This window comes from Grus americana, chromosome 1, assembly GCF_028858705.1.
Source record: "Grus americana isolate bGruAme1 chromosome 1, bGruAme1.mat, whole genome shotgun sequence".
Taxonomy (NCBI): domain Eukaryota; kingdom Metazoa; phylum Chordata; class Aves; order Gruiformes; family Gruidae; genus Grus; species Grus americana.
In genome coordinates, this window is record NC_072852.1 from 68,312,598 (window position 1) to 68,328,388 (window position 15,791).

The 15,791-nt window shown below is 50.7% G+C and overlaps 1 protein-coding gene across 2 annotated transcripts in view; it reads right to left on the bottom strand.

Moving 5' to 3' along the window:
* Positions 1 to 4,152: 4,152 nt before the first annotated feature.
* The window catches only part of LOC129203222 (sodium- and chloride-dependent GABA transporter 2), a 32,907-nt gene continuing 21,268 nt past the window's right edge, over positions 4,153 to 15,791 (bottom strand). For both annotated transcript variants that reach the window (XM_054817396.1, XM_054817386.1), the window contains exons 8-15: positions 11,967 to 12,070; positions 9,229 to 9,353; positions 8,520 to 8,632; positions 8,246 to 8,383; positions 7,015 to 7,117; positions 6,266 to 6,366; positions 5,760 to 5,930; positions 4,153 to 4,654 (exon numbers count right to left, since the gene is read on the bottom strand). In XM_054817396.1, coding sequence (XP_054673371.1) covers positions 4,535 to 4,654; positions 5,760 to 5,930; positions 6,266 to 6,366; positions 7,015 to 7,117; positions 8,246 to 8,383; positions 8,520 to 8,632; positions 9,229 to 9,353; positions 11,967 to 12,070 — 975 coding nt within the window. In that variant the 3' untranslated portion in view covers positions 4,153 to 4,534. The remainder of the gene's footprint in view (positions 4,655 to 5,759; positions 5,931 to 6,265; positions 6,367 to 7,014; positions 7,118 to 8,245; positions 8,384 to 8,519; positions 8,633 to 9,228; positions 9,354 to 11,966; positions 12,071 to 15,791) is intronic.

The window sequence follows — 15,791 nt, forward strand, 5'->3', positions numbered from 1 at the left end:
GCTCCCCGAGAAGAGGAGGCTATCAGGAGCCTTCATCTTTGGAAGTATGGGCAGGGTGAGACATCCCCTATTTCACAGCATCCCTGGTGGGGGAGAGGATGAGGCAAGGGCACACGGTTTAGGAACCCAATGTCAGCAATAAAAGTGTTCAGGAGGGAGGATTAGCGATGCTGGGAAGACATCTGTGGTCTAACAGCCTCTCTGAGCCTAACAGCAATGCTCGCTGTTGATCAGAGACCAAGGAGGACCACAGAAGAAAGGCAGGCAGAGGACACGTGGGTACATGGCCTGTTTGCTCCCGCTTTCCCTCCCTGCTTCCTCAGGGCAGCTGAGCCTGTGCTGGGACATGTGTTGTGACAGCAAACACCTCCGATGCACAAGACACGAGGATGCAAAGGACAAGGTCGGTCTGCAGGGACAGAGAAGCGCATGTTGCTGCCCAAGGTGATGTGACTCTGGACAGGTCAGATGGACCCAAGTTGTTGGTAACTTCTCAGAAGTAACAACTTCCCTAATCCGTTTTTGTGCTCCTCCACGCGCGCTTCCCTTATCTGCGCCACGCAGATCCCCATCCTGCAGGCTGCTAACCACATTAGCAGACAAGGGCTCAGCCAAACACCCTGCTCTGAGGGATATGCTCATTTGCACTGGCCTGTAGGACACGTTTAACAGATTATTTGGGGATCTCTGCTTCACAGGATTACGCATCCCACATGTTAAGATGTTAATCTTACTTTGTTCTCTCCATTTATGAACCGTGGCCTGTCTTCTCCCAACACACCCACCTTCCTTGTCACTGAAATGTGCAACACAACTCACACTACATGATTCTTCAATAGCCGCGGAAAACTGTCTTGTATATCACTAGCGGCAAAAGGAGAAGGACCTCTCAAGGCATCTGTTCGAACATGCTGGGAGCCCCAAGGTTCAGGATGCTCCCCATGGAAGCAGATGCATCCCACTGCACAGGTCCATGGGTCTGTCCCTGAGATATAAAGTCTCTTCCCTGCCCTATGTGGGGCATCTCCATCCATGGAGGAGGATGGCAGTGTCAACGGTATCTCTTTGCCCACTCAGGGGGCTGAGACTCTTTCCCCAGGCACCATTGATGTAAGCACCGCGGTATGAGAAAAGCAGAGCCTGGTTTTCACGGATAGGCGGCCGGAAAAGTCAGCCATCCTTTCCAAGCACTAACGACCTGTGGCAGAATCTCAGGGACTTCTTTATCTTTGTGTGCACTTCTCATTTGAAACTAAAAAACAAAGAAAAAACAACCATGAAAAAAACCCTGGGTCTTTAATCTCATCCCAATTTTCCTGAAAATAATGGGTTGAATTCTCAAACTAAGTTGCAGATTTTGGATTCTGAAGGTGGGAAGTTTCCAACAGCCACATATCTGCCTAAAGGGACATCAGCATCTCCCCACCTGGAGAAGATATGAGTAGGGGTAAATTCCACAGACTGCAAGAAGTGGAGAACTGGGCTGATCTTGAATGCAATGAAAATCCCTTTCATCATATTCTAAATCATGAACAATCACCATATGCCAAAATCACCATATTCTGCATTTCACAAAAATTCCCTTCACATTCCCTCTAACCATGGGGTTTTCACAGCACTAAAAAGTGCTGTGAAAAATGTCATGTCTGGAAGTTTCAAATATATTAATTTCGGATTTAGTCCATCAACCTTCTCAACGAGCAATACAGAATATAATTGATTCATATTTCAAGCCAGGCATCACAGGTTCCAATACTTTGTCTTAAAGTCCTATCAGAAAAAAGACATCTATTTAAGAGTGTCCAGCAAAACCTTTGGTTTTCTTGCTTATCAGACCTGCCTGGCTCATCCAAAGCTTTACAGCAATTGGGTCACGTAGGAACACAGGCTTGGGAGACTTCCTGGCTCATATATAACGAGATCAATAAACCACATGCCCAATTCACTGGACACCAGACTATTTTGAAACAAAGCAAGTCACAAGCCTTTCAGCAGAGTCCCACTTTGCTTACATGCAGCTGAGCAGACTTTCTACATCAGCCACATTTTGGAGCAGCTGTGGACACTTACTATTTTTTATTAGGGTTAATATATATTCCCAGTGGGCCAAACTTCTTATAGCTATTACTGGAAATTGAAAGTACAATTCTGTTTAAGATTAGGATTATGTGAATGAATATATCTGTTGCTGGAGCTTCTAGTACGATTCACACAAAAAGCAAACAGAAAAAAAACTTCTGCATTGAACTCCATTCATTCATTTCTAGAAGTAATTTCTACCAGCCAGTACTGTATTCGAGTGGCAGGGCTGTTGGATGGCTCCATCCTCCATCACACTGTGGGTCTCTTCCAAAAGGGACTTTTCCTGGGTTTCTGAGCTCTTTCCTACCCTCAGCTCACACATGAGCACCATGAAGTGCTGTGGCAGCTGAGGAATCAGGAGCTCTGAGATTTTGAGGCTGCCCAGGAAAACTGTGACAACCAGTTCAGCCCTGACCTCCCGCTCTCCAGCCCTATGCCTTCGGCTTCCCCGGTGTTCTCCAGAGGCAGGGAGGGAGGTGTGCAGAATCCAGTGGCTGAGATTTTGATAGAGGAGGTGCAGGGCTGACCACAGGGGGTTCACCCATGGTTGTACATGCAGCCTAGCATAGGAACCCATCCACCCCAGAGTCCCTGTGGAAAATAGGCTGCGATAAGGGAAAACAGGCTGGCAATGAGATGAGGTTTCCACAGCCTCTCTGGAACAGAACCAATCAAACCCCAGAGGATCCCAGATCAGTGGGCTCTCCCTCCTGGAGGTTAAATCTGCCCCATCACAAACCCTCCCAGCAGCAATCCCCCTTGTGCTTGGTGCTCATCAGAGTTTCACAGTCTCAATGAGTGAAAGTTTGTGACCCTTTTCCATCATCGACCTGTCTCCCATCTCAGGTCGCGAGGTCGCAGCAACACTAAACTGGGGAAAACCAAGCCCAGGAAGTTGCCATTGCCTAGAGATCTAAACCAGTATGCGCCACAACTGGGGTCACCATTCCCCGTGGGAGGCAGCTGTCTGCACAAAAAACCTCAGGGGGCAACGGGCGGTGGGAGGAACAGCCGGGTCATCGTGACCCGGAGGAAAATTTCTCCCCAGCCCTATGGCTGGTGAACAGGCAGCCACCGACCCTGCGAGCAAAGCCAAACAGCCACCCAGCTCAGAGGATCTTCCGAAGCAGAGGAGGCAGCGGTCGGGGGACCCCGACCCCGCTGCCGGGTGCCCGCTGCCTCCAGCCCGCCCCGCAGGGACCCCGGCCCCGCGCCGCGGCGGTAGGTGAGGTCCTGGGGCCACCTTGTGGCTAATGGCGTTGATTGCTTTAATTGGCGTCTTCCTCTTCCCGCGGCACCAAGAGCCTTGGCCGTAGCGTGGTGCCCACCGGCCTCCACGTGCGTTTCGGGAAGCCGAGCAGCTCTGCCGTTCGCTCAGCTCTGCCCGGGTTCCAGCTTCTCAGGGTTTCCTGGGAGCCACCCAGCTTCCCGGGGTTGTGCGTCCTCTGGCTGCCCTCCTCGGATGCCGGGGCTACAGCACTTAAAGCACAAGCTCTTTGATTTTTATTTTTTTTACCCAAACAGCCTGGAAACAAGGGGCCCTGTTTGTTGACATAACACGCAGATCCTGCTTCAACCTCGCAGCCCTTCTTCCATACACAGGAAAACCGCAATGACTGCCTTTAGAGCACCTGGAAGGCAGTCAGCACAAAAAAGACATAGACCTGCAGAAACAAGGGAGAGTTTCCTACGATCCTTCACTTGCACGAAGAAAAGGCAAACCCACGCGCTTCTCTCAGACCCTGGGAATAGTCCAGTGACTCATCAGCCAGATGACTCTTTAGGCTGGGAGCTGGCAATGGCTCCAGCAGAAGGTGGCATTGCACTCTCCACTTCACCTAGGTACCCCAGGCCTAACACTTACAGGGGTCTCTGAACTGCTGTTCCCTGTTTTCCTTCCTACCCTAACCAAGCTTCCTCTTGTCTGGCCACCCTCCCGCACCCATGTGCCAGTGCGACAGAGATCCAGACCTGCATGCCCGGCACAGCTCCGCTAACACACGTCCCGCCTAATGTGCTATGAGCAAGGGATGCTGGCGAGACAAAACTGAGACAGAGTGGATCTAGAGGGGAAAATCAAGGGTTTAATGGAATGAATGGGGAAGCTCCCAAAGTCCACAATGGAGCCACACCTCTGAGACTCTCTGGCACTCTCCACTCCAGGATCAGTCCTTCCTGTCTGCCCAGCAGAAGGCTGGGGATGCTCAGGAACACTGGTGCTTGATCTGCCCCTTCAGTGCCCTCTCCTGAGAGAGGATTAAGGTGCATTGCTAACTCCACACAGACCATCTCCACAGCAGCCTCTTCCTCAGCCCTTCAAATCTTCCAGGGAAGGGAGCTCAGCTCAGAAATCCCTCTCTCCTTGGCGAGTGAAGAATCCTTGCATTATCCAACAGATGGTAAAGGCTGTACAGAAACCGTCCTGGGAGAGGGAGGGAGAGCCACACTGGTCCTAGCAATGAGATTCAAGCTCTGTCAGCATCAGGAGGCCAGCTCTGGTGGAGGGACGGGGCTGTCCTGTGCCCGGCCTGGAAGGCAAGTCCTCAAGTGGGCAGGTGAGTTGGCGGAGCCTCTGGAAGGCAAAGGCAGGCATTGAACACAGCTGCATGGACAAAAGGTGACCTGGGTCCTCCCTTTCCACTCACAGGTGTCATTCAGCCAGACAGGCAAGGCTGCAGGTCTGGTCCTTAAATGCCAGAGGTGTCCCAAATAAGAACAATCAGCACTTCAGAAACAGAGGGGGTAAACTCATCTTTGAACCACTTGCCCCAAGACAAGCACTGAGCACGTGAGAGACCTGAGACACAGTAGGAAAGCTCTGTCCTCCATTTGCTCCAGGCCAGGACTAAAAAGCAGTCCAAAGAAAGGTTGGTGCCCAAGTACCTCCAGGTCATCCCCTCCATCAGCACAGACTGCAAAGGGAGAGCCTGTGCACACAGTTTTGGCTTTAACTGGGACAGCAAGTGCATAAGGAGCTACCCTCCATGTCATGCAGTGTGGCCCTTGCTGTGCTCCTGCAGCTGTGCCTACTCCTCCCTGTCCATGCTGGATACAGGGATGAGGGGCCCATTGCTGTCACAACCCATTCCTGAGCATTTGCAGGAGGCAGAGAACGAGTGGGAACCTGGTGTATCAGGATGTCTGTGAAACCTCCAGTGGGCCGTGGCAGGGACAGGATGCCTGTCTCAAGCAAGGTCTGCTTTGCCAGGTCCCTGGCTCTCCTAAGGCATGTTCAGGGCAGCCAGCAATGGGTCACAGCAGCTCTGGGAGCTGGGAAGGCCCAGGCCACTCACACCTAGCTGCCCACAATGCTCATGGGATCTGGAGCTTTCTCAGAGCAAGTACCCAAGCCTCAGTCAAGGGCAGCCTCCAAACTGACTCAAGACACTGGAGATCATCTTTATCCTCTCCATGTAATGAACTTTTTCCTAATGGTGCTTGCAAAGAGACAGAAGCAATAAACAAAGGGCACTAAGAGACAACAGCCAGTTTGGAGCAGCCCTCCAGCCAGGCAGAACTTAATAAAACCAACAGACAGTTATAGCAATGGACTCATTCAATCGATTTATTCTAGGCTGCCTACTAATTAACCTGCAACACACAAATGATCTCCCTGCAAGGCTCAACTTCATCACAGAAGCACAGCCCATGCCCTGATCCCAGAGCACCAGCCTCACCTCTCTGAGGGAGCCTTTGATGGTGGACAGTTTGTAGACGATCCAGAGAGGGATGCACACCATAGAGGAGAGGGCCAGCAGCCAGCCCAGGGTGTCTCCCCACCACGGGTACACATACTTCTTGTTGTAGGTCAGCGGGGTGTATTTGATCAGAGAAAACAGGAAGGTTGCCTGGCAAGGTGGAAGAGACAAAGAGAAAGAGCAAGAAAATCAACAACATTAGCTAAGAGAGATCTTCCTGGTGAGTCCACACCTGCACAGAGTCTCATGGTAACAAAGAACTCCCCAGGACAGCAACAGAGAAGACGCCAGTCAAGCAAGCTTTGCTAGGACAGCCCCCATGTGTCTGTCTATGACAGCACAGAACAGTAGGCTCCCAAAGTACAGGGCACATAACCCCCTATACATATTCACATCCCTCTGTATATAGGTAGGTATCTATATCTCAGAGGCACCCAACTATGCCCACTTCCCTCCCCACAGCTCCTCCTCCTGTGGGCTCTCACCATGCAAACTGCTGGGGTGATGAAAAGCCAGCAGTATTTGATGATGGACCATGGCCGGTAGCCGATCATATCTTCAATGTTATCATAGAAACGCTCAGCACCTGCGGAAGAGCGGAAGGATGCCTCACTGCTACCAGGGAAGGAAGGCAGCAAGGTCTGCATGTCTGGGGAGAGGATGGTGAGTGGGACACTGCTTCACCACTGTTTGGGTGCTCCCCAGAAGAGGAGGCAGTAACTCCAGCATAGCCAACAGCCCAGTCGGGTAGCTCACCAGGAGTGTGGACAGCTTCAGTCTTTGTCCTGGACTAACATCCCCTTGCCTTCCAGAACAGTCCAGTGGGTCAGCAGAGCCAGCCTCTCAGCTGGCATCTCTCAGGCTAGGACCTAAACCCAGGTATTACCCATCCCTTGTGAATGTCAAGGCTGAGAGAGGGCTCTCAAAAGTTTGAGGGTCTCATACTCCTCTTTACACAGGTTGGGAAAAGATTTCCCAGCTAGCTCCAAATCCCCAAGGAAGGAGGGCCTCAAAAGCAGGGGCACATAGGAACATGCTGGGGATATCTGCCAAGCAGATGCCCCGGGGCATTACTAGTCCACTAGCTGAGTCCACGGGCACTGAAACAAGGGTTTAGAGGTCTGCCTTGCACTGCGAAGCGATTGCCAAGAGAAGCTATGGACCAGCATTTTTAAGATGGACCAAGCGAGAGCCTGAGAGACCAGAGCTGGGGACACCCCTGGTTCATACTCACCATAGACCCAGGCGATGCAGAGAGTCTCGAAGATGGCCACAAAGAGCAGGCACATGCCACTGGCAGCATAGTAATCAAAGAGCTGGAAGACATACATCCCACCCTGGGAAGGGCCAAGCGGGCAGCGAGGTGAGGTGGGGAAGGAGAGATGGAAGAGAAATCAGGCACAGGCAAAGAGCTCCAGCCAGAGCAGGAAACACTCAACATCTTCCCCAGAGCTGGAGGCACCTTCCTCTCTCTGGGGCAGGGTTTTAGCCAACAGGAAAGGCCACGTCCAGGCCTGATGGAGATATGCAGCGGCACTGCTCTCAGGAGTCTCTGCAACCCTTCATTCCAGGGCAGGGCAGGGCAAGTGACTGCTAGGGATCGTGAGGATATTTTAGGACAAGACAAAATGAAAGCAACTCTTGTATCTGGAAGTGAGGGTAAAAACCCCCCTTAGAGACACAATGCATCGGATTTAATTCAGCCTCCTAAGTTGCCCAGGGAAGTAGCAGTGCATGCAGTTTTGCAAGTACCTATTGTTGTGGGCCCAGAGGCTGGCAGCCTGGCTGTTTCACTGCTCAGGCCTGCAAGGCTGTCTACAAAATGGGTCTGCAGGAATGTCCAGGCACAGAGCTGCAGGTGCAACATTGAAGGCAGCTTTTTCAAAATTATGCCCAAATGAAAACATAAGATGCAAAGAGCATCATGGCAGCATCAATCCCCACACACATACTGCTGGAGGAGTTAAAGGTTTTAAACCAGAACAATTTAACTCCCAGGCAATTAATCACAACAAGGGGAATATATAGAAAATCAGCGTAATAGATATGGGGCACACTCAGGTACGCCAAGTTTCCTTACATCAAGTGCTCATGTAGCTCCGTCCAGGAGGAAAGAGAAGGACAAAGGCGCTCCCCTCGCCATGCAACAGACTACAGCTGTAAAAGTTTGGCTTGTGCAAAGATAAATCTGTAACCAATATGTGGGCTGCCCAGAGCTCCAATTATCAGTCTTGGCAGGAGAAGTGTCAAGACTGTGACTGGCACAAGAGGTGAGAAGGCTGGAAGGGAAAATGTGAATGCCATGGGGAGGGAAGGGCAGCCTCCTCCAGGCACTGTGCAGCAGGATGGGGCTCACCAGAAAGCGCTTGGCCCCAGCACGGACCCCACCACCCACCAGGCCCCCCTCTGCCAGGGAGGCACTCAGACCCAGCAAGCACAGCGCAGGTGATCTGAGCCCAAAATACCTCTGTGAGCATCACCAACCCGACCAGATAGGAGAGGACAGAAACCAGCAGGATGAGGGTCTCCCTGCGGTTCTTCTTGCGGAAGATGGTGGGGTACATGTCCACAAGAGCTGTGACGAGGCTCTCCACGCAGACAAACTGCAAAGAGCAGAGATCCCACCTCCATCAGCCTGTCCTGACCAGCTCCCCAGCCCTGCTGCCTCCACCTCAGCCAAATTCAAGCCTGCCCCAAAGGGACGGTGGCTTTTGTCTGGCAGGGAATCTGCGCCTTTACCTGGCTGTCCAGTCCCAGCAGAACAACCATCAGGAAGAAGAAGCATGCCCAGAGTGGGGAGAAGGGCAGCATGACCACAGCCCGAGGGTAGGCGATGAATGCCAGGCCAGGTCCTGTGGGGAGAAGGGCATTCAGAGCAGGCAGTGGCATGTCAGTGGCATGTCAGTGGCATGGCACAGCTGGTACAGACCTGCCTGAGGCAGCCACCCGGCCAAGGCACAGCCTGCAGTCATGCAGACTCTTGCTACAGTTATACCAGCATGAGCACAAAACCTAGGCTCCTCAAGGGATGGAGGAGCCCAATGGGAAAGCAAGGAAAAGGGAGACAGCAAGCTCTGGCTGCATCACCGTTGCAAGGGCTGGGAGCCAGCTAAAGCCTCTGAGGCCAGGGGAGCACAGCATAGGCCTGGGCATATGACATGCAGGCATCTCGCCCCCCCACTGAGAGACAGCAGCTGCCGAACTCTAACCCTAACAGGCAGCTTATATTGACCTCAAGACATGGCCATTGCATCCTAATATTTCATGAGTGTGCATTTGTTTCTCTGTGGTTTTTGGAGGCAGAAAGGAGAACCTGCCCATCAGGATGGGAACCTGGAGCTGCAACATTGTTTGCCCCAGGGTGGGCAACCTGTGGGCATGCTCCCCTTGCTGAGGGGGGCCAAATGGCAGCACCCCCGTGGCCCCATCCCACTGCAGCCCCACTCACCCGACTCGGCCACCTCGGCAATGGGCACGCCCTGCTCCCCTGCCATGAAGCCCAGGATGGAGAAGATGGCAAAGCCGGCCACGAAGCTGGTGCCACTGTTGAGGAAGCAGAGGGCCACGCAGTCCCTGGGAGAAGGGGGCACAGCATCAGCCAGGTAGGGATCCAGGTATGACCCACACCCCATGGCAGCCTCCCCAGGACAGCACCTGCTCTCCCACCCCAGCCACTGTGCCTGCAGCAGGGCCTCGCTCCCAGCTCCTCCACAGCCTGGCTCGGCACCAGGAGCTGCAGGAGGATGCCCCAGGGTGGGCAGCACAGCAGAAGACCCTCCAGAGAAAGCCTTGTCCAAGGACAGCATAAGATGCATTCCTCACCTAAGCTGCTCGCTCATGAGATAGTCTTGTTACACATCTAAATGCCTGATTTTTTTGGTTTTTTCCTTGCTCTCCCCTGGTCCCTCCTGTAGCAGAGAGTACCAGAGATTATTTTTGTGTGAGAAGGGGGCATGGGTTTTTTCCTTAATAGATTTCTCAGACCAGTTACAATCTTCTTGGTTCTCAGCACTACTAGATATCTCCTGGTCCTCGCATTATGAGAAAAAGATGAACAGAGCCATCCAATTTATTTTCTCTGATCTATTCCCTTTTGTCTCTGTTTCATCTCATTCTCATCCATCTACTCTTTAAACTAAGCATCTCTTATCTATCCAATTCCTTTTCATGCTCCAGTCTCCCTAGTCCTCTTGTGACTGCAACCCTGGGGACAACAGTAACATTTGCAGCATTTTTCTGAGATATTCTGAACCAAACTGAATGCACCCCTTCTGGCATTTCATGGCCCGCTCTGACTTTATTAAATGCTACTCTGCTAATCCAGTGTGATTTTCTGTATCAGTCTGAAGGTATCTAGCATTTTGGGGGCTTCATGCTCCTCCCTGCACATTAACTAGATCTACTGACGGTCTGCAACGGGAGGGTCATGCTCCATCAAGCTCAGCTAACCCAGTTGGAAGCTCACACCAGAACCTCATTTCTGCGGTTGCTATAAACCGCCTGGTCTCCACTCAAATTATATTCTCTTTTCCCCGCATGTATGCACAACAGGTCAAGCCCTCCTCGGAAAGGATGGGCTGGGAGGTGCTCTCCAGTCATCTGGCAGGTGGGAAGGGGTGTCGTGGAGGAGGGCAATGTGCAGGGAATGGCCAGAGCAAAGAGGTCTCTCCAGATTTTCACCTGAAAGGGAGCCAGGGAAACCTGATGATATCCCTTACTGTCCCAGAAAATGAGAAATGGTCTATGCCATTTAGTGCCATCTTGGACTGCTGCCATACGAACAATGGTCCCTCCTGCCCGCATCTTTTTCTCTTCCAGGTCACCAAAGGTTACACCTGGCCTGGGACAACTGAGTGGGGCACCATGCTGGTGTCCCTCTGCCCTGTTAAAGCCTGGTCCTGTCTTCCTACGCAAACCAAGGGTGCAAAGCACAGGACCGACTCATTAAAACTGGGTCCATGCCTGGGAACAGGCTGGTCAGAAGTTTGACACCAAAACTAAGAACAATTTCCCTAGCAAAGCCAAGTAGTGTAAAGGGTCTGTGTACAAACAGACATCTCTCCTCTTTCTATAGCGTCTCTCAGCTGCAGTTACAGAAGCTTTTTACAACCTTGCTGCTAAGCAGCCCCTGTCATCATCTCCATGCTAGACTGGAGCATCTAGACTGGAGATGCAAAGGGCTAATGCCTGAGGACATGCAGCAGGCCACGGATGCATCCATTATTTCTTCTTTTCCTACAGCTTTTTCTCTCAAAACTGCATCTGGGAGAAGGGACATGAAAAGGAAGAGGAGTCTCATCCCAGCTCCTGTTGAAGAGGCATTCCTACAGCAGGAGTGAATTTCTCCTAAGGTGAAAAAAGAGAAAGATGCCAAACAAGGACTATGTCGCCAGCGGTCTGCCTGGACCTTCCATGGCAACATCCACAATTTTGAATTTAAAAGATGGGGGAGAACCCAGTGCCAGGAGCAACACAGCCAGCAGAGAAAGGGTGGGAAAGGAGGTGGGTAGTTTTACCTAGAGGTCGTCTCTTCCCCTCACACTAGCATTTTACGCCTGGGAATGCAACTGCAGATGCTGGATACATCTACAGCAAAATGAGTTTATTTTCACCTGACCACTTCAACCTGACAGCCTGATTCTGTTTGGTAACCTGGCCCATCTCTGTTCAAGGGCAGTCCAGCATGGGGAGAGTACACAAGGAACAGAAGCCATATCTGCAGGTTTGTATGTAGACCATAGATAGCACATAGGAACCCAGAGCACTGACAGCTGTGCAAGACACTAGGTCCAAATGAACCTGGGAAGGATAAATCACAAGGTGAAAGGACTCCAGCCATAAGATCTCACAGCTCTGCTTCCCCTATGGCTACTCATGCACCCATGTAGTAGGTTGTGGTGTGGGCTGGGGTCACAACTAGCAAAGAGGATCTGACTTTGCTGGCTCTCAGCTGCTGTGGAAGAGGGGATTTGTCATCCACGGCACGGACAGAAAGTCCCCTTGGGTAGAAAGCACAGAGAGCTGGATTTGGGGAGAAAACACGTGGAAAGAGTTTTCTTATGCCTTGAGTAGAAACAGAAAACACAACACTTCAAGAAGCCAGTAGCCTCCAGCAGTTCACCAGCCTATGTGCACTGATGTTCAGGGAGGGGAAGGCTCTAGGCAGCAGAGCCGTGCTCCAGTTACCTGTAGCAGTTGTTATGGTATTTGTTATAGCTGCCCAGAGCTGTCAGGCATCCCAGACAAATTGCATACGAAAAGAAGATTTGAGTGCCTGCATCCATCCAGACCTGCAAGGGAGATGCAAACATAGGTGAGAAAACAAGGCCAGCACAGAGCACAGACACTGCAGATGCGAAGAGGCAGAGCCCCAGGGGCTGCCATAACCAGCAGAAAGGCCAGTGATCAGGTGGTCAGCAATACCTAGCATTTAAGACAAGCTTTTTCTAGGGGCAGGTTATACAGTGCCAGGAATTACAGTGCTCTGAGGCACCCAGGGGGGGCTAAGAGTGCCAAAGGGAAGGGATGCACCAGGAGCCTTGCAAACCCACAGCATGTATAGCTATTCATCATCATCTCTTTCTTCCTTGGACAAATCTGCAGAACCCTGTGACTCTCCAGAGCCTCCTAGCAGCAAGAGACCAGAGGAACACTTTCCATGAGAGCTGAAGGAGCTCTCTTATAGCAGAGGAGGGGTACTTGATTTGGGCAAGCCTGGTCTCCCACTGAGTGGCACGGGTAGAAACAGCTTCTGGTGGTGGACCTTCTCTCCAAGACCTAATTTAAAGGCTCCAAAACTTAGAAGAAAATTACTGGGGAGGAGAAGAGTACCAGAAATAAACAGAGTTGTTTGAAAAAGACAGCTCCTAAAAAAAAATACAAGAATGCTGTTAGTCCCACGAGGCGCCTTTGAACTCCACTTCGCTCTCACTGTCAATAACATGTCCCAGTGCTCCAAGGCTGACATTGTCAATGCCAAATTTGATCTGAAAGCCTAGCTGTGTGCAGTCACCAATGCAACCACTGCCACTGCCTTCTACAGAGAACAGCAAAAGCAGGAACCAACAGTGAGGAATGAAGCAATGACAAAGATTATTAATTAAACCCTCTGTTTTCTAAGATCTTTCTTCCTAAGGGGTTTATAAAATAGAGATAAGACAATCATTCAACCAATGCTGAAGGGCAGCCACATTCTAGAGACAAAAGAGAAGCTAGTCAGGAAAGAAAAGCAGAAAAGTATTACTGGGACAACTTTAATGAGAAAAGTCTCCATTTGGCTATACCCTCCTTCCCCAGAGTAGCAGTGCTGGTGAGCCCTCAGACAAACACCAGCCTTGCCCCGACATCCCCTCTGAGAAGAACAGCAGTCAATGGAAAGCACCACAGCGGTTTTGATGACCCCACATCACATCTGTACCTGTCAGCCAAGACCTCATGGTCTGAGGCAATGGTCAGCTGGGCAGCATCTGCCCAACTGCCCCTGTTGCTCAGGCCAACCTCACCAATGCATGGTTCTGCCTTTCCTCTTCCATACTGGCCAAAGAGCAATCACGTGGTGAGAGGTTTTGTTTAGTCTTTACCTCTTCTCCCTTGTAGGTTGACGGGCCTTACGAAGGGATGTTACGATCCCGTTAGCTGTGACTTTCTGGAGGAAATTCTGGTTTTTGTTCAAGGCACAGCTGCACAGAACGAATACTCTCCCTGCAGACTGCCACAGGACCCAGCAGTGCAGTCTGCGGGGAGAGAAAGCAAAGTGCCACTAGGGCTAGATTTGGTGAAACTGCTCTCCTTGACTGTCCTGCAAGCAACTCGGCTAATGTTCAGCCCCACCACCTTCTCTTCGGTCTGTGGAAACCCTGCTAACAATTTCACATGGAGTCAGATCAAAAGTCTGATTTGTAGAATGGGAAGGGACAGATGATGAGGTGGGACTGGGACAGCTAGCTCTGGGCACTGGGAAACTGAAAAAGTAATTGACCTCGGTTCATTTTACTCTTTTTGGAGGACTGGAGTGGGGAGGTGGGTTTAGAGAGCAAGGGATTTAGTTCACTTTTGTATTTCAAAAAGATGGGAGAAATCAACAGCCTTTTTTTATAATTGATTCCTAAAGCATCATTGTGCTTGTGGGCAGTCAGGGCACAGCCTTCACTTTCCAGCTGCTTTTTGGGGATAGCTAAGCACTGAGGTGAGCTGGACCAGCCAACACCTCTACATCAATTATTTAAGCATCTTTGCACAGATCAGGGTGGAAGGTTTGGTTAGATTTGCTTTTTATTTTGCTGTTCATTGCTAGAGCTCTGGTTTTGCATCAAATTCAAACTCCAGTCCCACCCTCTTATGGTTTTTGGAGCCCTTATAATTCAATTTTTCAAGATAACAAAACTTTTGCCATCAAACTGCCTACCCCACACTTGCCATAACATTGGACCCAGCTGATAAGTTTCAACTAGATTTAACAGTTGATAGAAACCTTAAAGGTATCAACTACCTATGAACTTCACAACAGCCAGGGAACAGGAAAAAGACAGGAACTCAGCTTCCCCACTGAGCAGAAAGCTACAGGGAGGAACAGTCAACCAGTGTTAAATATCAGATAAATTACACAGGCAAGAGACATGAGAAATATCCCAAGGGCAGGAAAAGAACTGGTGCTTTACCAGCCATGGTAGAAGCCAAATATCAAGACACCAAGCTTCATTAGCTCTGTGGTTCATGAACTGGCTCGTTTCTAAAATTCAGTAATACCCTTGACTGTGTAGCAGAGACCAGCATGGGGTCTGCAGGCTCCCCTTCCTGCTCTGCCCAACAGAACACCCATGGGGTGCACGTGGGGCTACATGGAAGCCCAGTCCCAAAGGGATGTCTTTGGGGGATACAGGACCTGCCTTTGCATATGCTCCCATTTGAAGCAAGGCAGCACCTGTGGCTGAAACAGTGCAAATAAAGCTAAACTTGGCCTGCAGAATTTATGATCCTACTTAGTCAGCATGCTTGTGAGCACTAGCTCAGGCTGCATGCACTTTATTTCCCATTTTAAAAGGTTACTGCAGCTCTTGGGCCAAAGACCAAGCCACCTTTGCATCCTTCCCAGCCCCCTGGCAGTTCCCAAATGGGGATGGACTGCAATGAGACTGATGCTGTGGGTGCTCCTGACCGACGAGTGATGGAGCCGAGCAGCGGCAGCAAGTCCCAGGACTGCAGGATCACTGGGGTCAGAAAGGGCCTCAGCCTCTATGTGGTCCAGCCTCCTCCTCAAGCCCCTCACGAGAAGCACCACAGCCCACCCAGCCCCATGGGCTCATGGGGGCTACACAGACCACTTGCTTCAGAAGACAGCAGCCCAAATATTCCCTCCCCAAGCTGCTGCCTGTGCTCATTTCTCTCCCTGCAGTGGCTCAGAGTAATTTTTTTTTCAGCCCTTCCAAGACACTCCCCCCCTTTCCCTCCTGTGCTGCTGATCAACAGCCTCTCAGTATTTTAATATTTCTACTCTGACTAAAGGGGCTCACTGGGGTCAGGCAGGGCTCTCTTCCCTCTGCAGATAAAAGCATACTGCTGTTCTCTAGCCACTGCTCCTAAAGAGGCTGGTAAAGTTTATCCTGTTCAGATTCTGATGGCACATTGGCAGCCTGGGTATTTTGATTTGATTGTTGTCCACAATTTTCTAAGCCATCCAGTTTATTTAATTCATAATTCAATTTCCTTGAACATGTTGTTTACTCTAGTTTGTAATAACCTCCTACTCTCTGTTTTTAGCCAAAGCCTTCACACCTGAGCTGCAGTTATCCAAGATGGTTATGGCCTATAAGAGGACATATTCCTTTGCCCCTTAATTTTCTCAGCAATATTCACTTTATTATATGTACTGGAATTTAATAGCCCCCTGTACTGAAACAGATCCTTCCCTCAGAAGATCTCAAAGCACTTACAAATAACAGTAAAGACTATTTTCAAGCAAAATGTTATTGAACCCCAGTGCATGCCATACATCAAATACAGGTGCCATGCTGA